Here is a 24,467-nt window from a genome sequence, read left to right as displayed (position 1 = left end):
GGAAGTCCTTACTTGTGTATTTTGGTAATGTTGATGTTGCCCCAGTTTATAAATGTCACCATCTCCCCCTCTGACAACGTCTCCGCATCGGCACCTTCGATGAAAACTCTGGGGCTGTACCATACGGGCTTCAAGCCCACTTCAGGATTCTGATGAATAAAGGAAAGTGTTGGTTAAAACGACAACTTGTTGAACCGTGTGGAAATGTACATATTCCTCCATTTTATTCTTTCACCAAGTTATCTGTGCTAGCTGGAATCCCAGCCCTGTGACCTGGGTTAGTCAACTGACCACTGATGCCATGGAGTTAGATGAGGTGGCCTGCCCGAGATTACATCCAGCCTAAAGCAGTTTTCAGAGCTGGAACAGTAGTTGTCGCTAAGTGTCCTCGACCAGAATCTGCTTTGCTATCCTCAGAACCTCACTGCTTTTCCAGGAAAGGAGAAAATAAAGTCATTCCTGACCTCTGCTACAGATTATAGGACAGATATCACACCTTAGCAGGAAATTAGGGACCTTTGTGTGTTAGAAGACAAATTTTAAAGACAGAACTGTATATGTATAGATCAGTGGTCGGCAAACTGCGGCGCCGCAGTTTGCCACTCTGTTGACTAATGAGTTTGCCGACCACTGGGATAGGGGCTTAATCACAAGGAACAACAACAGCCTGTAATTATTGGAATCGAGAGTCTAAGTCAGTGGTCGGCAAACTCATTAGTCAACAGAGCGGCAATGTGGCTCACAAGCCGCAGTTTGCCGACCACTGCCTATAGATAAATTTTCTTCCTTTTCAGTATATATTACATGAAGAAGGTAAAGAGATTTGGGGAATAAGAAGAGTATGATACTTGTTAAATTTCAGGTTTTGTTTGAGAAAATTCAAAAGGAAAAAAAAAAAGTATGGCCCTGGCTGGTTTGGCTCAGTGGATAGAGCGTCGGCCTGTGGACTGAAGGGTCCCGGGTTCGATTCCAGTCAAGGGCACATGCCCAGGTTGTGGGCTCAATCCCTAGTTGGGGGTGTGCAGGAGGCAGCCAATCAATGATTCTCTCTCATCGATGTTTCTATCTCTCTCTCCCTTCTTCTCTGAAATCAATAAAAAAAAAAAAATGAAGATCTTTTGAAATAAATGTTAGATAGCATGTGTTTAATAATTGTTCAATAATTGGACCAATGCATCTGAGAAAAACCAGTATGTTTTAACAACTTATATTATGCTGGGGTCAGAATAGAATACTGGCAGGCTAAACATAGAACCCTTTGTGAGGGAAATGATGACAATGAAAATTTCACAGATCAAACTGAGTAATCCACTCATCATATAAAGTACATTTCCCTATCAATTAATTCTTGTTTAATAATAAGCACTAATGTCACTCATGCTATCTGACTACAACAGTCACTTTAACAAGTAAGCACCTCACCATTTACATTTTAAAACATTCAGTGAACTTTACGTTTAAGCTAACTGTAGTGTGTGATATATGATATATCATATGCCACTGTTCACCTAGTTGAGTAATCAGATGCAAGATAAAAAGCCAAATCAATCAAGCTCTCTCTCCCTCTTTGCCCCAAATCTTATTAGGGTTCCCCTTAAAATAACTCAAATATTTAAAATTAAAAAACAGCTAATGCCACACATAGAAGGCAATCACTTAAGGCTACAGCCTAGAATATTTATAGCTCTTCATGATGCATATCACCATGTGTGTGAGTGAATCTAGGAGCATAACTCGGTGATGAGTAAGGTCATGAGTCTATCAGTCTGCTGGTGTATGACGGGGTCTATGAACATAACCTTCACTGTATAATGGGGATATTTACAGACCACTCACAAAGCTGGAATAAAAGGACCCACTTTTGCTTCAAGACAACCCAGGAAGTCATGACCATCCAAGATGACAAGCATAGCTTGACTACAAGGAGCTCCCAGCTACCCGTATTTAAGACTTACATTCTGAATTTAGACAGATAACACTTTCACTTTACTGATGTTTTCTAAAACTGAGCAAAGAGCAGTGTGATCAACTCTGGGTACAAGTTGTGACTTAATATTACTAGGTCCAATGTTCTGGCTTAAAGACAAAGGTAAGAGTTAGTGAATAACCTAGTTAAGAGAGAATGCACCTCAGCTTCCACACGAAGAAAAGAACGTGAACTCTGATACCTCATCTTTCAAAAGGCCTCCAAGAAGAGATGCATTCTTATTATACACGGATATGCTCTCACTATAGAATAAATCAGGCACCAACTGAGTGTAAGTGCTGTGTCACGTGCTGTAGATTTTACTAGGATAAATTTCTTCAGCAAGAAATCCCCAGTCTTTTCTCCAATTAGTACCTCATCCTGACAAATAATGCGGGATAGCAATGATCCCCAAGCCACGCTATGGCCACCAAAGCACATTCTCCCTTTTATTTACTATCCTGCCCCTTTTCTTAGACAGAGCGGCACTGAGTGTGCAGGTGACCTTGGGGTGCTTGGCCACTTCTTTCATCTCCTCCTGAGCGTCAGGGACGTGCACTGGGATCACCTCTTTCTTCAGTAATGCGACGTAGCGTGGCGCCACTGGGTCAATGACCTGCAACAAAGGTGCCCTCGTGTGAGAACATGCAGATATTCCTTTACATTTCATCCACAGCACAGGCACACTAACTGGCTTCCTTTGTTACTGCATTTACTAATTTCTTTATTCATCAACTAACTCTAGCATTTTGACTGTCAAGTAGAAAAGAGAGGAACAATCGTAAATAAAGGCTATAGGAAGGACCGAGACCGCCTTTCCAAGAATGAGGACTGACAGGTGGAAAGAAAACAAATGCTTAAAGCATAATAGTATTCTGAAAATAATTTCTTACTTTTATTATTTTTAAATGATTTTTAGAGGGAGAGAAACATCAACCCACTACCTCCTGCACGCCCCTACTGGGGATCGAGCCAGCATCCTGGACATGTGCCCTGACTTGGAATCAGACCCGAAACCTTTCTGTGCACAGGAGAAAGCCCAACCAACTGAGCCACATTTTAAAACATTCAGTGAACTTCACGTTTAAGCTAACTGTAGTGTGTGATACATGATATATCATATGCCACTGTTCACCTAGTTGAATAATCAGATCTAATTGCAGAGTTAAAAAATAATTTTTAACTCTGCAATTAGAAGATAAGGAAAGATTATCCCGTGGGATTATATATTAATCCTACAGGTAGATATGATCTTCAATTCTGTATTGTTGGAAAAGTCCATTTTGAAGGAATATAAATATGTGTCTTAGTATAATTTCCTATAATCCGGTTTAGGTAATGCATCACCATGAAAAGCAGAATAGCATTAGGTCACTATAATAAGGCAATTCTGTAGGTTAAAAATATAAACAAAATATGTCTACGTGTCTGCATGCTCTATATACAGGGGCCACTGTATTCCCAGTCCTAGCAAGGGCCTGGCACATACAGGGAATCAATAAATATTTGCAGATTAACTGAATGACTTGTCCTCGTCACTGTGTTCTAACCTACTCTCCCTCCAACACAGCAGGAGCATGGCCTTCGGGTCCGATGTACTTTTCTCACTTCACTGCTCAAGTTAAAATTTTCCATGATGACCAATCACAAAAGCAGTGTTTAAAACACCAAACGAAGCACATGGAAGAAAAATGTAGGTAGAAGCAAATGTATCTAAAAGGAATAGAAATTATTTCTTCCCATTTGAAGGATGCAGGAAATAGTGGCTATGACTGCTTTTTTACTCATTTTTTGTTCGTTTTTTTGTTTTGCTTTAAAAGTATTCTGAAAACATGACATTGTGGAAACTGAATAAACTCAGAGAAGAAACCATTCTCAGAGGGTCACTCACAAAACTATGAAAAGCTAGTTAATTTCCCTTGTCTGCTTCTCCTTCCCCCGTACCAACTCAGCACCAGCCTCTCTAGGTTGACAGCTTCAGCCTCGCCTTCCTGGAGACTTACGGGTCATTCTTCCTAGTTAAGGGTTCTTATATGATCAAAGACTTAACTTGTGACCACTTGGTTCCGTGTTTAAGACAGTGAGATACAATTGTTTTAAAGCTAAAACCAACCGGAGAAACTTCTGTCTCCTGCAGCTGTTTTCTCAACTGACGAAGAGCAGAAGGCTCTCACACTAACGAGCTATAATACCCTTTAGGCTTTGGCTAGCACAGATTTTTCAGGCCATTTAAGCATAAAGGACTATGATTCTAAGGATCTGAAGTGTGGAAATCTATTTTTTTTTAAATATGTTTTTATTGATTTTGAAAGAGAGAGGAAGGGAAACGGATAGAGAGATAGAAAGATGGATGAGAGAGAAATATCTCGATTGGCTGCCTCCTGCACACCTCCTACTGGGGATCGAGCCAACTCAGGCATGTGCCCTGACCGGGAATCGAACTAGTGACCTCTCAGTGCATGTATTGATGATGTTCAACCACTGAGCAACACGGGCTGGGCAAGCCCAACGCTTACTCTTAAGGCCTCCAATCACTCTTTTAATCTCCCATATTAAACTTGAGCAGATAACCAGTGCTAACCAGACATCTGAAAAAATGCCTTTAATATCAACGAAAAACCAAAATAAATAACCTGGAAGAAACAAATGCTCTAAGTAAAAAAATACTATTAGCCCTAGCTGGTATGGCTCAGTGGATTGAGTGTCGGCCTGCAGACTAAAGGGTCCCGGGTTCAATTCTGGACAAGGGCACAAGCCCAGGTTGCGGACTCAATCCCCAATAGGGGCGTGCAGGAGGCAATGATTCTCTCTCATCATTGATGTTTCTATAAATAAATAAATAAGTAAATAAATAAATAAATAAAACCATGAAGGGGGAAGTTATTTTGAAAATCCAGAAGAGAAATCTTGGAACTATGAGAACATAATGAACAACTATTATGCTTAAAGCATAATAGTATTCTGAAAATAATTTCTTAGTTTTATTATTTTTAAATGATTTTTAGAGGGAGAGAAACATCAACCCACTACCTCCTGCACGCCCCTACTGGGGATCAATGAAAGGATGATTGAATAGATCTCCCGGAAAGTAGAGCCAAATGGAGAGATAGAAAATAGAATCAGAGGACCAGTCCAGGAGGCCCAGCATTTGCTCCAGAGAGAAGAAAACTTACTGGGGGGTGGCGGGGGGGAGAGAAGGAAGGAAAGAATGAATTCGAGAATATTTCCCAAAACTGAAGGATCAAGTTTACAGACTGGAAGCCCTATATTCTTCCCATGGATATGAATAAAACAGACCCAAACCACAGCACATCATCGTGAAATTTCAAAGCGAACACATAGGCCACAGACAAGGTCTCAAAAACCTTCATCCCAGGCCCCCTTCTCAGGGAGCTACTGAGGTAAAAGAGAAGGAAGATCCACGAAGCAGACGATCCACCAATGAACAAAAGCGAAGGGAACTGCAGGGAGAGGAGGAAGCCTGATGGGGGTAGGGAGCAGGCCCAGCAGCACCGAGGCTGGGGCAGAGATGTCTCCAGGTGGAACTTGAAGCTGAAGGGTACCTGAGGCGTGCAAACACTTGGGTAGGAAAGTGAGACAATTTATGCAGTCTGGACAGAATTAGAACACTCAACAAACACGGGAAGGCGGTGGACACACTACGACCAAAACAATCAGCTACAAGAACACCAACAAAGTTACGAGAAAAAGAAAGAGACCTCCTCTTGCATGGTGGGAAGTCAACTGATGAGGCCCAGAACTAAAAAGTCCAGAAGGAGCAACAGACATCATTTAGAGAAACGGGCAATAAATACCAAAAGAGTTATTGAAGGAGCTGAAAGTGATTTTTCCAGGGACAGAAAATGGAAGGAAGACAGAGGAATATACAGAATTGTATGACTATAGTGAAATGCATGTCATATATTCTAACAAAGTATACATCTGTAACTTTATTAAGACTTAAAACCTTTAAAATTTGGACTATTAATAAAAAGTACATCAATGTTAACTTTGCCTATAAATTCTACTTTATTTATTATTAGTAACTGCAGCAACAGAAAGAACCAATTAATCACTCCTTTATGGATCAAAAAACTGACTGAACACAAAAGACTAAATAAAATAAATTCAAGACACATGCAAGACAAGCAGCTACGTCTTGAGGCCAGGCATCAGCAAATCAAGCAGCAACACGAAAGAGTTTACAGAACACAATCACAGAAACCACAGTCTAAAACACAGCACTTCAATGATTTGCCTTATTATAGTGTCCAAGCATCTGCTTCCAATTAGTATTATTAACAGTGCCAATATGCAGTATTCCTCATTTGAGTTCTTTTAAGAAACGCTTTTTTAAAAGCTACATTCAGTAAGACACGGGAATCATAGTTAATACAACTCAATGGAATCTGTAACTTTAAAACTCTGTTCTCTCAGGTCACAAGGGAACAGTGGAAGAGTCAAATCTTCCCTTGGCCACGTTTTTTAAAACTAGGAATAGTGCATTTTCAATGGGTTTGTATAAACAAGTCTTACGTAAACGTGATTGTGCTTCAAAGCTGTACAACAGCTCAGGTTATAAGATATGCTAGAAGCTTTGTGCTAAGTAAGGCGAATAAAAGCATTAATACCTTCTTACAGAGAGTTCGCAGCTTGAAAGCAGAAAAATGAATGCAGAGTGTTCATAAACGATTTAAGGAAAAACCGTTACTGTTCCCCATCACTCCAAGTTTGCTTGCTTGAATCACTGTTTGGTACAGTTAATAGGCTTAACGCTCTTTACATTTTTAAAAAAGGAAAACATTCTATTTTCCTGTAAGTCTGCAAAAATGATAATATTCTTCACAAAACTGTCTCTACCATGAGATGCTAATGAATTCTACAGGTAGGAGTTAGGCATAAGAAAAGAGGCTTAAGAGTCAGAACATTTACCTTTTTGTTAAATGCCCAAATTTTGTCCCATTCCATGTTCACAACTGAACGAGAGGAACCCTAGAAAAAACAGTAATAAAATGACTTAAAGGACAAGAGGTAATTAAAATATTCCCTTTAACTTTAGTTGTGCATGTTAGAAAAAATAAGCCCAATAACTACTTGCAAGTTTATTTTTGTTGGAATATAAACTTATTATGTACAAGCTAATCTGGTACCTTCAATAGGTAGAGTCAACAGTCACATACTGCACTGGGTAAAAATACTCCAGCTGCCTTTGTCCAACCTCGGCTTAGGAGTTTAGGACATTCTGTTTCCCATTCTCAGAGTATAAACAGTACTAAACATACTCTTTTTAAAAAAAACATTCTGCCCTTGCATTATAAGGAACAAAGAAGGAATAGAAAGAATAGAAATAGTAAAGACCAAGGAGGTATTAACAGACCCTTGAAAAGTCAAGCAGACAATCTGGGAAAGGAACCATCACTCACCTGAGCAGCAATAAACTGTTTCAGTCCCTCAACTGTCATCCCTCTTCTCAGCACACCACGAACCGTGGGAAATCTGGGGTCATCCCTGGGAAACAGATATTTTTCAGTATCAGTGAGATTTTTTTAATGTGTAGATGCAGAGAGTACAAAATACCTTAACGAGTAATACTATATTCAGCTTGTTAAATATTTGGACTGAGAGGTGGTTGTAATAATTGGGCAGAACACAACCCAGAGCCCACATGCATGGAAGAGGAAAGCTGCTCAACACTCAACTACTGGAAATAGTACAAGTACATTTGAAGAAAGACACAGGGTGACACCTTCAACTACAGAAAATCCGGGCATTAAACAGTAGGTGCTTTTTACTTCACAAACATTCAAGGTCCCTGCTGTACATACGACCAGGAGACCAGGTCTGTGAAGGACCAGACTCACAAGTACTTTGTTATGAAACGCTGAGATCTGCAGGGGATGTACCCCCATGTGCTTTTCATTCCCACGCACCATGGCCCACAAAGTGCTCTATGTTTGTGGCATTGAAACAAAGGGGAAGGGGGACCTGATGCACTGGAGCAAACGAAGACAAGGACAGAAACCCTACAGGCCTCGCATTCCACCTCCTCCCAGCCCTCCCAGCCGCACAGCTGTTAAAAAGTCGCTGAGATACCACGCCCTGTCTTCCCCCCCATTCAAGGCAACAGTAAACATACCATCCATCCACCAGTCCTTCGTTCACAAACCACGTGAGTTTTCTCTTGGACAGCACTGTGTTGTTGAGATTCAGCCGACTGTATTCCCAAATGTACGGTTTTCTTATGCCTAAGGCTTCAATAAACCAATAAAACTGCTCATCTCGGTCATGGTATTCTGTTGTTCTCAGGGCATGGGTAACCCCTTCGACGCTGTCCACTATAGGGCAGGCAAAATCGTATGTCGGATAAACGCTAGGGGAAAAGGGAATATTTAACAAATCAACAAGAAGCATTTTAGCCTTTCTGTCTTAGATTAGGCATTATAAGCAGCAATACTAATTTAAAACATAGTCTTTACAAGTTAGGAAGGTCTTAAAACCCAACGTATTTTATGACTATTAATAATCAAAGTATATCAAAACATTATTAGATTTTGAGAATAATGAATTGGTTACCCACTCAATATTCAAACAAAAAAGCAAATTTGTAATTTAATAGACAATCGGGTATTGGCACAGCCAACTGTACAACCATATTTCTGTAATGACCAATGTACATCATGGTAGGAAGCAAGATATAATCATTTGGAGGGAATTTAGCTTTTCAATAGCTTACTAATCTCACACTCAAGTAAACTAAATTACTTTTGTAATAACTGCATTCAAGAAGAGATAAGAGGGAAAAAAAATTAGGTAAATTAAAATTCCATTTAAGATTGAATACACCTAAAATAAATTTCGGCCTAAAAAAATGTACACAGCACATACGCAGTTTTAATTTGAATTTTAAAAAACGTATTACTGCGTTATGGCTCCTAATTTTTAAGATACAGCTTCTTGAAGATGCTCCTGCATTAGGCTTCACAATTATTTGATACTGAAAATGGGGATGCAAACTCACTTTTCCAAGTGTGTTCCAAGCATCTGCTTAGTAAAACAAGGACCCACACATCAACACCGCTCAAGTTTACTTAAAGTCACACTAACTAACCAGGTAATCATTGTATTCAACAATCTCTTCAAGTTATCAGTCAGTATGAGTATGCAGTAGGCTTCTTCAAAGTATAAGAAAACATATCCTATGATTACTTTATGAAGTAAACTAATGAAGGAGGAACCTTTGAAAGAAAAAATTCTATTAATCTGAAAACCCACACAGAAAACTAATAGAAACTAAAAACACATGATCCTTTCTTTTACTGTTCCTATTTCTGTAAATTTTCAATTCCATCACATTTATGAATGAATTTATGCCTAGTATCTTCATCTAAAGAGAAATAAAAAATAGATACCACAGTGTATCTAATCAATACATTACAAAGCAACTGCAGGCAGCCTCGAGGACTTTTATAGATACAAGGCATCTTAGAAATAATGTGGAACCTTAACTGGTGAGTGTTTGCTGAGAGGCTGCCTGCTTTACACAAGCCCAGTTCATCCACGATGAACAAAGATCAGGAATCATCACTATTCTCTTCTCTATCGACTCTTGAGTTTACAGGGAGCATCAGAGCAGAGCCTGGCAGGCGATCACCTTACTTGTATCGATTTCCAGTCCTCGGGTGAGGCTGAATTTTGCAGCGGTACAGTGTCGGGTCCCTCATGCACCCATTGTTACTGTTCATGTCAATCTTTGCTCGCAAACAACAGGTCTGACCAAACGGGCTCCCTTTTTTCATTTCTTCCCACATTTGCAGATTCTTCTCAACAGCTGTAAAATGAGAGTTGTATTAGTTTATCTAGCATATTACTAATCGAGTTGAATTCAAACTTAAGAGTCCTGTAATTTTATATAAGTGTTCATGCTCTGGTTTTATATTATCAGCAATTTAAAAGTACGTTAATAGTTCCAATATCTGGTACCAAAAGTAAATGCACAGGTGTTTTTTTTAGAAAATGTCCTCTATAAACAACTTTTAGAAGTCAAACATTCTACGTGTAGCACTGATGAAGGCTAGGACAAGCATGAGGCCTGGAGGTTTCTCTCATCCGCATTTCCCATCATGACCCAACAGGCGTGTCCCCCTCCAATTAACCCTGTGCCTTTGAAGTGGAAGCACTGTTACGTTGTCACCTACTGCCCAGGGACAGCCTGGTCTGGCCCGGTCCATGGGGCCCATCTGGAGACCAGGCTTGGGCTGAGAGCCTGAGCCTGGGGACTCCCTGAAAATCCCTCCGTCATTCCAGTGGGAAGCAGGATACCCTTGGATCCGAGAAAATGAGATGATAGAAAACAGATAGCGGTACAAGTTTAACCCTAGAAAAAGAATGCTGCATCCCAAGTGACTATGGTCTTACCTATGTCAGAATATCGAAACCTTTTGGATAAAAAGACCCGTTAAACAATGATTCTCTGTGGAAACTACTGAAATACGGTGGACACGTGACCTGCTCCCAACGGTCTAAAAGTCCAGTTGGTAACTGAGAAAAGCTTCAAAAGAAAAAAGACTTCTATAACTTTTGATAAAAGACCTCTATAACTATTTGACTTTACTTCCCAAATGTGACATTCAAGATTTAACTATAATAGTGTGGGAGTTCTGGCAACATAATTACAGAATGAATATAGGCCAATTCTGAAGCCCGAGGACAAGTAATAAGAAAGATGTGCCTATTTGTCAAGTGCTATTTCAGAGTTTTAGCGCAACACCAAGATTATATATTATGTTCACATTTACCCACGTGCTGAAAGGTTTAAGGCATGAATAACATTATCACCCAACACTTTACAAAGGCTAAGCATTTCAACTGAGGAAAATACAGAAATGCCACAGAAGGAATCACTCAAATAGAATGAATGAGGTGCACAAGGCTACACGTAGTACGTGAGATGCAAAGGGCACGCGTACCTCACGCACAGTAGTGATGCTTCCAAAATAAGATAAAGATGACAGAGAAAGCAAAAAGATTGGTGAGAGATGAACTAATGCATGAATCATGTTCCCAAATGTGTTTCAAACCAGCGTCTTTCACAGAAAAGAAACCACGTTCTACTAAAGGCGCAAAGCACAAGAACATCATAAAACACTGACAGTGCCTTACAGTTGTTTCTGTGTTTGGATTCTGTCCTCTGCTCTCGCTCGGCTTTCATCCGCTCGGCAGGAGTATCATCCACATAAGCCTTCCCTTCCTGAATTAGCTTCTCGGCGTATTTCATTATAGTTTCAAAATGATCCGAGGTGTACGTAAACTGGTCTGGTTCGATATGCAACATCGCAACATCTTCCAGGATAACCTGCAACGGGAACCCCAAGTCACCATCAGTTTATCTTGCACATTTCCTTGTGTCTTTTCATTCCTTGATACTGTATTTGGGCAAAATGTAATAACACACCATCAATCTTATTTAGCCTGAAAATGGTTGTGGAAGTTGTATTAGATCAGAAAAAAAAAAAGAGACTCATTCTACTAACTTCTGAACGGTCAGCTGAGAAAGTGGCCTCCTGATGGAGCTTTCCATTTACTCTGGAAAAGCTGGTTATTACAAAAGGCCGTTCTGACAATTACGTGCCCTCTCTGCACACCTTGCAGTGCTTCTGGATAAAAATGATATGAGAGGTGAGGAGACCTTCCCATTCCCTGATACATAGTCGGTGTGTGTTTCAGCCATACACTTAAAATTTTATGACAGAAAGGAAACCTGCCTCTAGTTACCCATTCATTTAAGAAATTAGTACTTATAGGAAAAGAGAGTACTTAGGTAAATTCTACAACAATCGAGGAAGAACAAATAAATTGAAGGTTTTGGTATCGGAGCTCAGGTCTTAGGTCTGAGACAGAATACACAGATGAAGGAAAAAAGCGTCTATGAGAACAAACTTAATTTAGTGTCAGGAATTAAGTTTCTATTTAACTCACGTACCATGAAGGTATCAGGTCACCGTCTAATTTGAAATTAACTTTTCTGACAAAGGGTTATCACTACACCTTTAATTACCTTCTCAAAATCTTCCTTTTCTTTTTCAGGATTTGTGTCATCGAATCTCATGATCAGTTTCCCTTTAAAGTTAACCTGGTAGTGCTGGTTGAGAAGAGCAGCTTTGGCATGCCCAATGTGTAAGTAACTAAAACAAAAACATTTCACAGAGACACTCATTAACACGTCTTGACTGAAGACTTACACTTAACCTTTCTGAGGAGATGAGAACTAAACAAAACTGCTTCTAGCTGGTATTCCAGCCGCATTTGCTTTTCGAACACAAGGTACTGGGATAGGAACTCTGACCTTGACAGGAAGAAAAACAGACTTCCACATTTACCTTAAGAAATCATTTCATATGTAAAAGCTCACCAAGTTCTTTACAAAAGGACTCTCACTAAGGGTCTCATCCAGTACTAAGGTCTCACTCCGTAAACCACAGTCTATGCAAACATGACTGCTCCTAAGGTCAGCTGACAATTATAAGATATAAAATAAATAGAGGCAATGTTGATAATGGCACACACATCAACACCCTCCTCTATCAATGAAGTGAGTGAAAAGAAATACCTCCACTATTGCTGTTGAAAACATAATTTATCTGCCAGCAAACAAGGCATGAAGCATGGAACTTTAATCGGCTCTCTCTCCTTTTTACTAGTTTCAATTGATAAAGGTAGCTGCAGTCACATTGTTCTACAGTCACCTACTGTCACACACACCTCTGATCTTGGTTAATATCAACAAGGAAGAAAAAAATACAGAACTCTATATGTCCCTATATCATTTTTAAAATCAACCCTTTTTAGAAATTCATATAACATTCTAGATCAATGATTCCATTTTAAGAGTTTATATGCACAGGTTAATGTAGACAAGTACAATGCAATACATTTAGGGTTATTCAAAACTTTCTGCATAAAATAAAGGGCTGTAAACGGTATCCCAGATGATATTCTAGAACAGAAAAAGAACACTAGGAAAACACTGATAAAATTTAAAAAAGATACGGAGTTTAGATGATAATAATGTATCAATACTGGCTCATTAGTTGTGGCAAAGGTACAACAGTGATGTAAGGCATTAACATTAGGGGAAAACTAGGTGCAGGGTGTAAGGGAACTTTTTGTACTTTTTTTGCAACATTCCTGTAAATTTAGAACTATTCTAAAATAAAAAATTCATTGAAAATAAAATAGAGAACCGAGTTTCAAGAAACAAACAGAAATACTGTGTTCAGTTCCCACTGAAAGCATCAAACCCATAACATGTTACCCCCCCCCATTGTTAAGGAAAAAAAGATTAATAATCACTGACTACTTGCTTCTGGCAGTTAATGTGTTAGGCAATACACACAGGGATTAATTTAGGAGAAGTGATAAAATCAAACCACTATCTTAAACTTTAAGATATTTCTGACTCTGAAATAATGTGTGCAGTTCTAACAATTCAAACCTCAAGAAAGCTAACAGGACTGTAAAACATTCATTCCCAAGAGACAACCTGTATTAGAATAGCTGAAGAAAATACGATTCATGCTGTGTTAGTACTGATGCTGGATTGGGCTCCTGCCACACGTGACAGACACAGGCATATAATTTTAAGTCACAGGGACTTAAAGTGCAGGTTTGAGCTGGCAAGTTACTAAAACATCATATGAATCAGCCTCGGAAAGCATTTGTAAAATGGAGATACTAGCAGTGCCTTTCTCACAGGCTTATTAGGATTAGATAAATTACTATATGTAAAGTGCTCAGTAGCATTTGCACAAAAAAGGAATATATCATGTCTGCTAAGAATAAGAATAAAGGGCGAGAGTCAAGCCTTCTGGCCTTTCATGCAAGACCAAAAAGTGATTAAAAAATAATTAAAGAATTCTTTAGCAATGTAAGAAAATATGATAAAAAATATGGACAACCTGAACATTGATTTATATTCCCAAATCCCAAAACTGTCTTCAGATAAGACCATGCTCTGACACTGACATAATTTAGAACTAATGAGGAACTCGTTACTCCAAGTGACAGAAAATATAAAAAGATTCAAAAAGGACAAATGTTCAAATGGCATCGCTATAAACAACTACTACTATGAAAGTGGGTTTTATCAAATCACAGAAGTCACTACCCAACAGGACAGCCATGACCTCTCACCCCAGGGCCACAGGAGCAGAAAATGGGGTAGGCTCCCTGGGAATTAAACCATGTAAGATAGGTAATGGTGACTGATTCCACCCAGTCGACTACCAATCAATCACTTAATGATTTAGCCTGTGAATTTTCCAGAATCATTATTTCTCTTTCATCTCCTCTACCCACCCATTATTTCATCACCTAAATCAGCAAACTTAGAAAAGCAGACAGAAAACGGGGGATTCTAAAACTGGCTTTGCCGTTAATGGCACTTATGAAATAGTTTGTGAAGAACTATTAAGAATAAATGGCGAAAAAACTGTGTATCTGCCACTTTCAATTGTCTACACATCCCATTCGCCACATATTGGGAAGAATTTGGCTATACAATACAAAACCTGAAATTAAATAAAATGCTTTGGGGAAAAATAATCATCTCATTTATAAAATGTGTATAATACCGTCCTAATGGCTAAGCTCCGTGGCTAACTGCTTTAACAAGAGGCACTGAATCATATTAGTATCAGTGAAGGGCTCCGTTACAAAGCTTGTCTCCTGTGCTCCCAGAGGCTGACAGGTGTGTGAAAGCCGAGACTCCCCCAGGCTTAGGGATGCTGGGCAAGGCCCGAAGCAGCTCCAGGCTGCTGACCTCCAGCCACAACAGTCTTTTTCCTAATGAGCTAGCCACCTCTTATTAGCGTCTGTGGGCGCCAAGAGTGAAAAGGATGGAGAAACCCGTTAATAATTTTTAGGACCCCCCTCCCTTCCTTTATTTGGGGAAAAAAGTAACTGAAAAGAATTCTACCATAACTTCTACTACTAATGACACAAATATAAGTCTTTATTAAATGAAAACCTAAAAATCTCAAAATGTAAGTAAAACTTAAGCCTTTCTACTTATGGAGATTTTTCTATCATAATTAAAATTCTGGCTGGGGTAAAACACAAACACTGTTTCTCTCCTGGAATTAATAAACTTAAAACTATAAATTTAATACATTAACTGTCAATAATTTAAAAAGGATTAAAATACTTAAAATTTTAACTCCCACAATTAAAATCTTTTCTTCTATATTAACCTATTCATGTTAAAAAATACTGTAGAACTATCTAAAGATTTTCCACTATTATAATTTTAAGTTTTATTTTCTTACCCACTAGCCTCTGGAGGAAATCTGACAGTAACCTTTCCCATCTCAGCACCTGGAAGCTCAACAAACTTCCCAACATCTGGCTTTTTCTGAGGTGCCTGAAAACAAACAACAAAAGAGTTATATGGTTAAGTGTTTAGGAATATATTAATTCAACAAATACTCGCCCCCCCCCCACGCCCAAAATGACAAGAAGGCTCTGCAGAAACCCAGCACTCGATGGTCAGTGGTTCAAAAACCAAAGAGGAGATCTGGGAGGAAGAAAAGATGGTATACCTAAAAGTAACTTGGAGTCTGAAATTCCTGAGGGACACACGCTAGATGATCATCATCGTTTAGACCTAGAATTATGTAGATGGTGGCTGTATGTAGTTAACCAGCTGCAGAGGCAAGCAAGACTTACAATGGCAGATTCGTCCAAGATGACCTTTTTTATTCATGAAAAGAAATGAACTATGACTAGGAAGGACTTTCTTTTCCGATCTGGGGTCTCTGACAGCAAAGACGTCAGCACTGTACAAGTGAAACAGGCTTACCCCTTTAGCTTTGGTGGCGGAGACATTCCACTTGGTACCCACTGACTGGAAGGCCTGCTGGGCTTCGAGAAAGCCAAACCAGCGCTTTACATGAACCGGAGCGCTGTTCTGCTGCAGCTGCTCCTGCCAGGCCACGTTTCCTGTCAGCAAACATAGTTTTAACATCATTCAGTAAGTCTGCAACTTCAAGAGCAAAGCTCTAGTCGGGGTTAATTTAAGGAAAGGAGATGGCTCAGAGCTGTGCTTCTAAAACGAATGAAATCAGGGTATACACGGAATTGTTTTCCAAAACTTTATATACTTTACAGAATTCACAGAAGTTAATTAAGAATACTTTTTCAGGCCCTGACCAGTTTTGCTTGGTGGTTAGAGCATCAGCCCATGGAATGAAGGGTCAGGGGTTCGATTCTGGTCAAGGTCATGAACTGTCCGTGCGCATGCAGGAGGCAATCTGTATCTCTCTCTTCCTCCCCCCGCTTTCCTAACAGAAAAATGTTTTCAATTCAAGTCACTGAAATCAATAGTAAATCGTGCCCTCACCACTGCCTCACGCCCACTGTAAGGCCCTTGTTGCTACATTTCATCATTAAGGAAAAGCTTTAAGGAAGTCAACTAGAGATCAAAATAAAAATTAAGATCAAGAAATGAGCTGTCATTCCTTCAGATATAATATTAAAAACAGGTACTGAAGGAAATTTATTTAACTTTAACATCACAAAGTTATATCCTTAAGATATCTTTCTTTCATAAACATTAAGTCAAAAATCAATATACACAAAAATGTCATGACAAACCTATAGATGAAAAGGTCTTATTAGAAAAGGCCTTCAGTTTATGTTGGTTATTGTAACAACAATTTAATTTGGAGAAAAGTTTAAGCCACAAAAATGAATAGAAAATATTTTTAAAACCTCACATAACCCAAATCCAAAGAATAATAAAATACTATGGCATTATTTCCTTCAGGTTTGTTTTTACAGAAAGTAAATTAACAAAATTCAGGTCCCCTTTGTACCGCTCCTCAATCCTATATCCTTACCTGTTGCAAACTAGTCACATGAGGGACAGACAGCTCCAGCTCACCCCCTCACTCACACTCCTACTGAGCAATTAGACAACAGTACTTGGGAGTACAGTAACGGCTGAGAAAGGAGAGGTCTAACATAAATGGGATGAGGGCATCTTTAGCAGGAATAAGGCCAACTCCAGAGGCAAGAGGGGATCTGAGGTAGTGAGAGAGATGACCCCCAGGGGCACAGATATGGAAACCCTGTAACCGGACAGGGATAAAATAGCCGGGGTGGTAATTTCTTTGTAAGAAAGTCCTAAGTGTCTGCCGATAGACAGATAAATGGATGTTTATTCAAATACAGAGAAGCACGTGTACTTCTTATCCAGCAAAACATTAATTAAAACACGACATTCTTCAAGGAGAATTATTGATACCTTTCAGGGTGGCCCAAACACATAAATCAGCTAAGCTCAAGGAGTTTCCAACCAAGTATGTCCTCAGAGACAGGCAATGATTGAGCTCATTGATGGCAGAAGGGAACAAATTACATGAAGACAATTTGGTGGCACTAAACTCCAACCAGTGATCAATCTGTGAACATAAAAGAAATGCATCCTGGAATTTAGGTTTTAATAAAAACAAACAAACAAACAAACAAACAACCTCAGTTAGAACCATGCCTTTCTTTTAAGTGACAGAATTTACCATTATGTGGATTTAATTGCCGTTTACAAACACGTTTTGTGGTTATTTTTCTATGTTATTTTTTCTGCAGGACATTAAGGGGCACTTTCAGGGAAGAAAAAGAAAAAGATAGAACTGGCAGCAGAAAAGAATAACCAACTGATTGGACCCAATAGGTAGCTAGACGAAACAGACTCATCCACTTGCAGGGTTTAAAAGTAAACACTTGGAAACTATTCTTTGTATTCTGAATTTTATAAGAATTAGAATAGTAAGAGCTGTAATTAATAAGGTATATACTTAGAAAGGAAAATGGGGTCCAACCTACGTGTGTGACCGTGGGAAAACTTAACTTGAACTTTTCTAGGCCTGATGCCTCATCTGTAAAGTAAGGGAATTGCATAAAATGATCGACACGGTCACACCCAGCTACGAAATTCTAGGAATCTAGGAAGAGGAAAAAAGCACTCAATGACCCAACTATGGGATTAAATGTTCCAAGTTAGGAGCTAAGTTTTTTTCTGAAAATAAAAATGGGCTCAGAATTCCTTAACTTGGTCTATAACTAACACTCTGCCAATAGCCTTAAATAGAAGGAGGGTACATAAGCCAATGGTAAAATGAAGTTCTCAAAAGAGCAGAAGCATAAATCAAAACTAATCACACCAGGAAAATGTTCATTCCGCACCTCAGTGTGTTCCATCAGGTTAGAGCCGTAGAGCCTGGCCGTCATTGCCACTCTAGCCAAGTATCGAAGAATGGAATTGATGTCCGTGAAGACCACATTTCTAGAACATAAGCATGAGACAAAATATTACGGGCTCTAGCAAATTAGTAAGACTCATGAGACTTATGAAGAAATATAAAGCTAGAAATCTCCCATTTACCAGGTATTTTCTACTACAGCCAAAAAATGTAATTTGTTCTTTACTCCGTTTCTATCAGATTCCAATTTGTTCTGAAATCTTCAGCTGAATCCAACAACTGACTCCATGGTAGATTATCTATATGATGCATCCTCCTCCTATTAGTTTCTATATGTCTATCCAGTGGTGCAAATATGAAAATATAATTGGAATATTGAGAATAACTGGTTTAAAATAAATCAAAGTAACAAAGTCAAGGATAGATTCTCAGAGAGAAGCTAGTTCTATCAACTTTCAGGTAAAGATAGAAGATCAAACCCCATCAAAATTGTTTTTAAGAAGTATTTTAAAAGATCCAAAACCATAAAGAAAAAAAGATGAGAAGAGACAATAAAATAATTCTTACTAAATTTATTTCCTATTACCATTGACTTTAAATTCTTATAATTTCCCATCAGAATAAATTATAATGGAATTTTAAATCCTTATAGATACTTTCAACCATGATTTTTTAATTAAAAAAATAAAATCTACATATATATAAATATATATATATCTTTCTCTATATTTTTACTTTCTTTCAAACAGATTATAAATATAAGTCTCTAAACAGAGTTCTTTTAGAATGAAGAAAAGCATTCTTCTTTCTAGGGACCATCTACCAATTAGCAAGTAAAACAAGCTACAACATCTAATCCTGAGTGTTTTTAAAATGCTGTTGAGTACTGAAAACAAAGATATAAAAGCACTTACTCAGACACACGAAGAATATTCTCTTTCCCTTCTTCCACAAAAATGCTGACGTTGTCTTTCACATGTTCTACTGCCAGCAAAGCACCTAAAAATAACAAGATGAAAAGATTTCTCTTCATAAATACACTAGTATTTAAAACCTGAATCATAAAGCAATAAAGATGACTTAACACACCAATATTAAGTCTCGAAAAGGATCATCTTTTTTCCTAGGAGTCTATAAACAGAAAGTACTAATCTTCTGGTTTTGGAGAAAAAAACAAATCAGAAACCATTCCCTGGCACAGTCCAACTGCTTTCGAAGATGCTCAGCTTCCAGTTAGGAATGCTGCAATTAATCTTTCCCTCCTTCAGGAGGCAAGAACAAATTGGAATAGTGCTTTATAGAAAAGCTATTGTTAATAATATTTGAGTGATTACCATGTGGTAGGCACTGTGCTAAATGTTTTACAGACTTTAAAATTTTTAATCTTTGTAGTAACCTTAAGAGATAGACACCTTTTACCTCCATATTACAGGAGAGGAAACTGAGGCTTGGAGGAGTTCTAGCCCAAAGTCCTTGGCTAAATATGTGGCTGTTGGTATGTGAATGCAGGTCTAAAGCAGTCCAGAATTCAAAATCTAAAACACGGTGTCATCTGCCTCTCAACACATGTGAAAGTTTACTAAATTGACTCATTAATCCTTTGTCCCTTAGATCTGGCAACCAATCCCATGTGGAAGATAGCATTCCTCCTTCCTCAAGGAAACTGTGGGGGCAGCCAAACCAGGGACTTGCCATGCTCCCACCATGAGCAAGTGGCGGCCAAGATTGGACTCAGGTCTCCAGGAACCACCGTCTTTGTTCTCAACCGTGAGACCACACTGCTTGGTACTTTTCAGCTCGGGAATCAAACCCATTTCTTTCAGAGTGCATTGATCTGTGTGAGGTTAGCCCATAATGACTGGAACCAACATGCTAAAACAATAGCATTTTAAAAAAGAATGTTTAAAATGGCTTTTCAATTGTGGTTTTTATTACAGTCCACTCAGACCACAACCAACAGTGAAAATGTAATGCATACTTCGTTAGCCCTTTGTGGCCGACTGTATCCAAAGATCTGGCCCGCGGGCATGACTCAATGGTTGAGTGTGGACCTAGGAACCAGGAGGTCACGGTTAGGTTCCGGGTCAGGGCATATGCAGGTTCATCCCCAGTGGGAGATGTGCAGGAGGCAGCGGATCAATGCTTCTCTCTCATCATTGATGTTTCTATCTCTCTCTCTCTCTACCTCCCTCTCTGAAATCAATAATATATATCTATAAATATATATATATTTATATATATATATTTTTTTTTTTAAGGATCTGGGCTTCTTAAACATTAGCAAAGTGCCCATGTGTCTATACTATCTATAGGCATTAACAAATACGAGATCAAGAAACTAAATTATTTTGTGCAACTTTCCCAAAGTAATTAAAGCAGAAATTCTAAGCTCTCTCTCCACAAAAATGCAATTCCAGACTGAACTTAAGGCTTATCAGGAAGATGACAGCTCCTGATTTCCTCCATCTACAGGGCGAGGAGCCAAGCAACCCCGCCAGCCCGCAGGGTGCTGGGGTGCTCCAGGCATGACCCCGTCACCTCCAATTAAAAAATAAGTGCAACCTCCGTCGAATCTGTAAATGCTGCTTTGATCGTCTGCCCCGGTCCCTTTGAACCCAACGAAAAGTAAAGAAAAGTCAAAGCCAGTGGATTGAAGAGCTTTTCAGGAGGAAGCGAGGAAAGGAGAGATGATAGAGAGACTCCTGGGGGGAAAAGTCTAAAAACGGTGGGGGGGGAGGGAGGGAATAATGGGGTTTGAAGTTTTGAAATGTTATTCCTGCGAGCAGCTCTCGGTTCTCCGGGGACAACCGCTTCAAAGAGGGAGGGAGTCGGCTGGAAGTGGTCCCCCGGACCGAGAGAAGGTCCCGGGCTGAGCCCAGCGTCGCCCTCCGCGCCCGAGAGAACTGGCTTCAGGAGCGGGTCCACCCGCCGAGGCAGAGGCGAGGGGCGCGGAGCCGACTCCGAGCTCAGGGGTGTGGGGGTGTGTGTGGGGGGGGAGGCCTGGCCTCCGGGGCCAGGATAGCCACTGCGCAGCCCGGCGCGGCGACCTTCCCGCCCCGCACCCTCCCCGGCTGATGCAACCCGCCCCGGCCGGGGCCTCGGGCCCTTACCCAGAGGAGGGTCCCCTGAATTCACGGTCAGACACAGCGTCGCCATCGCCGTGGGTCTGCGGGTCCACCTGTTACTGCGCCTGCCTGGCTGCCGAATCCACTCGGGACGGACGCGCCGACGGGGAGCAGCCGCAAGGTGTGCGCACGCCTGACGCAGCCGCAGCTCTCGCCCCGCCCCTGCGCCGTGGCCGCCGCGTCCTGGCGCACGCTGCTTACGTCATCGCCGCGCGCCCTCTGCGTCCCAAAGCCCGTCCCCTTCCCCTCGCCCCGCCCCCCCGCATCTAGGGACCCCCAGGGCCTACGTGGCCTTCCTGGTTGCCATGGGAAAGACGCTGAAGCCACGGCATTTACGACATTCCGTAAAGCAAGGAAAGCAGGTGGCGAGGCCAAGTTCACGTGAAGTAGTACAACGTGAAATAAACAAATGGTGGTGTTTATTGTCCTGAGTGTTAGGAGCAAAAGTAGAATATTGGGGACTAGCTACGGTTATGGGAAATATTAATCATGCTCTGTTACCATGATTGCCTGGGGCTGGTTAAAGAAAGGGCATTCTAACCTGGCTAGGGGTTGTATGCTCCTGGGACCAGGGAGTCACCTTGCACCTAGGAGTCAACCTTGCACCTGAGAGTCAACTTTGGAATGTGGTCCATTCTCATTCAAGAACTTCCTATTATCATGGAAAGATGAACCACCTTGTTGCCCAAACAATGGAGTCCCACCCAGCCTGCATTGCCTACCTTTCCAGGCCTGTACTCCCTACTTCCCCATGTAATCTTGGTCCTACCCTATACAAGCAGCTGGCTTATGGGGGACTGCAGAGCAGATTTCTGTGGGTGACCTGCTGTTTTCCCATGCTGCCGGCATTATTGGAATAAACGCTCAGATATGAGTCAACCCTGTCTCTGCCGAATTGGCTCAAGTAGTGACAGCCCGTACCTACTGCGTGTATGTGAACACAGAACAAGTCCTGGGCGCACACACCAAGCCCACAGCTGTGGTGACACTGGATGCGGGAACTTATCTCGTGTTTCCTCCGTTTTTTGTTCAAAAGGAGAATGCATTTTCAATAGTTCTTTTCGTACTTGAAAGTAATAGTTATAAAAAAAAGGATTTATTGGACTGGGTGAAAAAGGTGAAAGGGTTGAGAGGTACAGACTGATAGTTACAAAATAGTTCATGGGGATTAAAGTACAGCATAGGGAATATAGTCAATAATATGGTAATCATTATGTATGGTGCCAGTTCGATACTGGAAATACCAGGGGGATTGTCTAACTACTTCGCTGTATATCTGAAACTAACACAAAATAATAATAAATGTAATCTGTAATTGAAAATGAAAAAAATTTTAAAGGATTTATTGACAAAAGGCATTACTACTAAAAGCCCCTGTCCCAATTTGTCTTGGTGTTGTTTGCCTGAACTGCCCTAGCCTTTCAGAGGGTCATCTGTTTCCTGGTCTTAAGTCCTCAGTAATGAGTGTGTGTGTGTGTGTGTGTGTGAGAGTGTGAGAGAGAGACCACACACACTTCAGGGGCTGGTAGTCAAGCTCAAGGGGCTGAGGATTGATTGCAAAAATCATCTCAACCTCATCACCACCCCCACTTTCTTTTAACCTCCTAAAGACACCCCTGTTTTTACTATAGTGCTGCTTAACTGTGGGACTCAATGCAGCTATAGAGGAGTTATTTCTATCTGTCCCAACCCACCATCGAAGGTGGCTGCCTCTTTATAGCCAGCCTCCAGAGTAGATAAAGCGCCTGCATCAGGACAAGACTCCTCCCTCTCCACCCTCCCCTTACCTTCCTATCAGAATTCTAGGGATAGGATCCATAATCTCATTTTATGAAGTTCTCTAGGTCATTCTGTGCACACGAAACTTCATCTTTCTACCTCCCTTTGTGCTGAGGAACTTAATGCTGCCCAAGACAGGACCCGCTGTTTCTAAATACCTATTACTATGAACCTAAGAATGCTTTTTCATACCTCTGTCCACTTTCCTCTCAGGCTCTCCAGAACAGGTCTGGAGCCCCCATCTGACACTCCTATGTCAAAGGCTGTCCTGTCTCCCATGCTTTTGCTCCCTAGGTCAGATGTCTCCAGTCCATTCAACAATCCTTCAAATGAGAGTTTCAATCTATTCCAGCTGCCCTTTTCCAAATATACTCCTGTGAGTCAATGTGCCTTTTGAAATGTGATACTCAGAGCTAAGCAAAATGTTCCGGGTGTGGTGTGATGGGGGCTGAGGGCTGGCAGAAGCACACTCGTAATGTTGCCCATTACAATGCCATTAAGGCACCACATTCACTCTTTACAGCTACAGTAAAGTGTCGACTCACGTCAAGATTGTAAACAAGTCCCCAGAGGTCCCCGTTCTCCAGTTATCTAATGGAAGACATTGCATGTATTCATTTACCCTTGTCTTGGTCCATACTGGATTTAATAGAACTAATTTTCTCATTTTGAATATCATTGCTAAGTTTTAACTTTTGAGATCATTTATTTCCACCTCTATCACTCAGTGCATCCAAGTCATCTATCATTGTTGATTTTTGAGAGAATGGAATCAAGAAAATGGATGTCATCAATAAAAAATGACTTGTAGAAAGCATGCCAAAAAAATTAGTTCAGAGCTGTGGTACACAAATAGAAACCTGCTTTCAGGAAAGCAAGGCATACCAGTAAGAGTGCTAGTGATAGTGATCTTGTTGGATGCTTTTATTAATTAGTTCCAAGAGTTCTAGTTAGGTTGCACTTTCTGGGTAATTTTTTCCTTCTATCCAACACATTTTTAAAAATATTTTTTTATTGATTTCAGAGAGGGAGAGGGAGAGATAGGAACATCAATGATGAGAGAGAATCATTGATCAGCTGCCTTCTGCATGCCCCCTACTGGGGACTGAGCCAACAACTCAGGCATGGTTCATTGGTGGATGCTCAACCACTGAGCCACACTGGCTGGATTCTATCCAAAATTTGTATCCCTTATAGGTCATCTTTTTCCTTGTCTAGGAATTCAGTATAATGTTGAATAAGAGGCACAATGATGTTGAACAAGAACATTTTTATCTAATTCCTGATTTTAGTGGGAATGTTGACACTTAAGGGAAAGAAGATAAAGAAAAACTGAGAAAG

At 40.3% G+C, this 24,467-nt stretch overlaps 1 protein-coding gene across 2 annotated transcripts in view; it reads right to left on the bottom strand.

Moving 5' to 3' along the window:
* Positions 1-21,490, bottom strand: part of EPRS1 (glutamyl-prolyl-tRNA synthetase 1) — a 43,009-nt gene extending 21,519 nt beyond the window's left edge. Inside the window, exons 1-14 of one of the 2 annotated variants that reach the window (XM_054712913.1) lie at positions 21,333-21,490; positions 19,137-19,221; positions 18,206-18,305; positions 17,268-17,424; positions 15,822-15,961; positions 15,289-15,383; positions 12,021-12,147; positions 11,126-11,318; positions 9,623-9,794; positions 8,103-8,336; positions 7,390-7,474; positions 6,899-6,958; positions 2,472-2,582; positions 13-149 (exon numbers count right to left, since the gene is read on the bottom strand). In XM_054712913.1, the coding sequence (XP_054568888.1) occupies positions 13-149; positions 2,472-2,582; positions 6,899-6,958; positions 7,390-7,474; positions 8,103-8,336; positions 9,623-9,794; positions 11,126-11,318; positions 12,021-12,147; positions 15,289-15,383; positions 15,822-15,961; positions 17,268-17,424; positions 18,206-18,305; positions 19,137-19,221; positions 21,333-21,378 (1,742 nt within the window). In that variant the 5' untranslated portion in view covers positions 21,379-21,490. The remainder of the gene's footprint in view (positions 1-12; positions 150-2,471; positions 2,583-6,898; positions 6,959-7,389; positions 7,475-8,102; positions 8,337-9,622; positions 9,795-11,125; positions 11,319-12,020; positions 12,148-15,288; positions 15,384-15,821; positions 15,962-17,267; positions 17,425-18,205; positions 18,306-19,136; positions 19,222-21,332) is intronic. The other variant, XM_054712914.1, reaches the window with a different exon arrangement.
* Positions 21,491-24,467: the final 2,977 nt, after the last annotated feature.

The sequence above is a fragment of the Eptesicus fuscus genome, chromosome 24 (assembly GCF_027574615.1).
Source record: "Eptesicus fuscus isolate TK198812 chromosome 24, DD_ASM_mEF_20220401, whole genome shotgun sequence".
Taxonomy (NCBI): domain Eukaryota; kingdom Metazoa; phylum Chordata; class Mammalia; order Chiroptera; family Vespertilionidae; genus Eptesicus; species Eptesicus fuscus.
The sequence above is the reverse complement of the archived record's forward strand: the minus strand, read 5'-3'. Positions and strand labels throughout refer to the sequence as shown.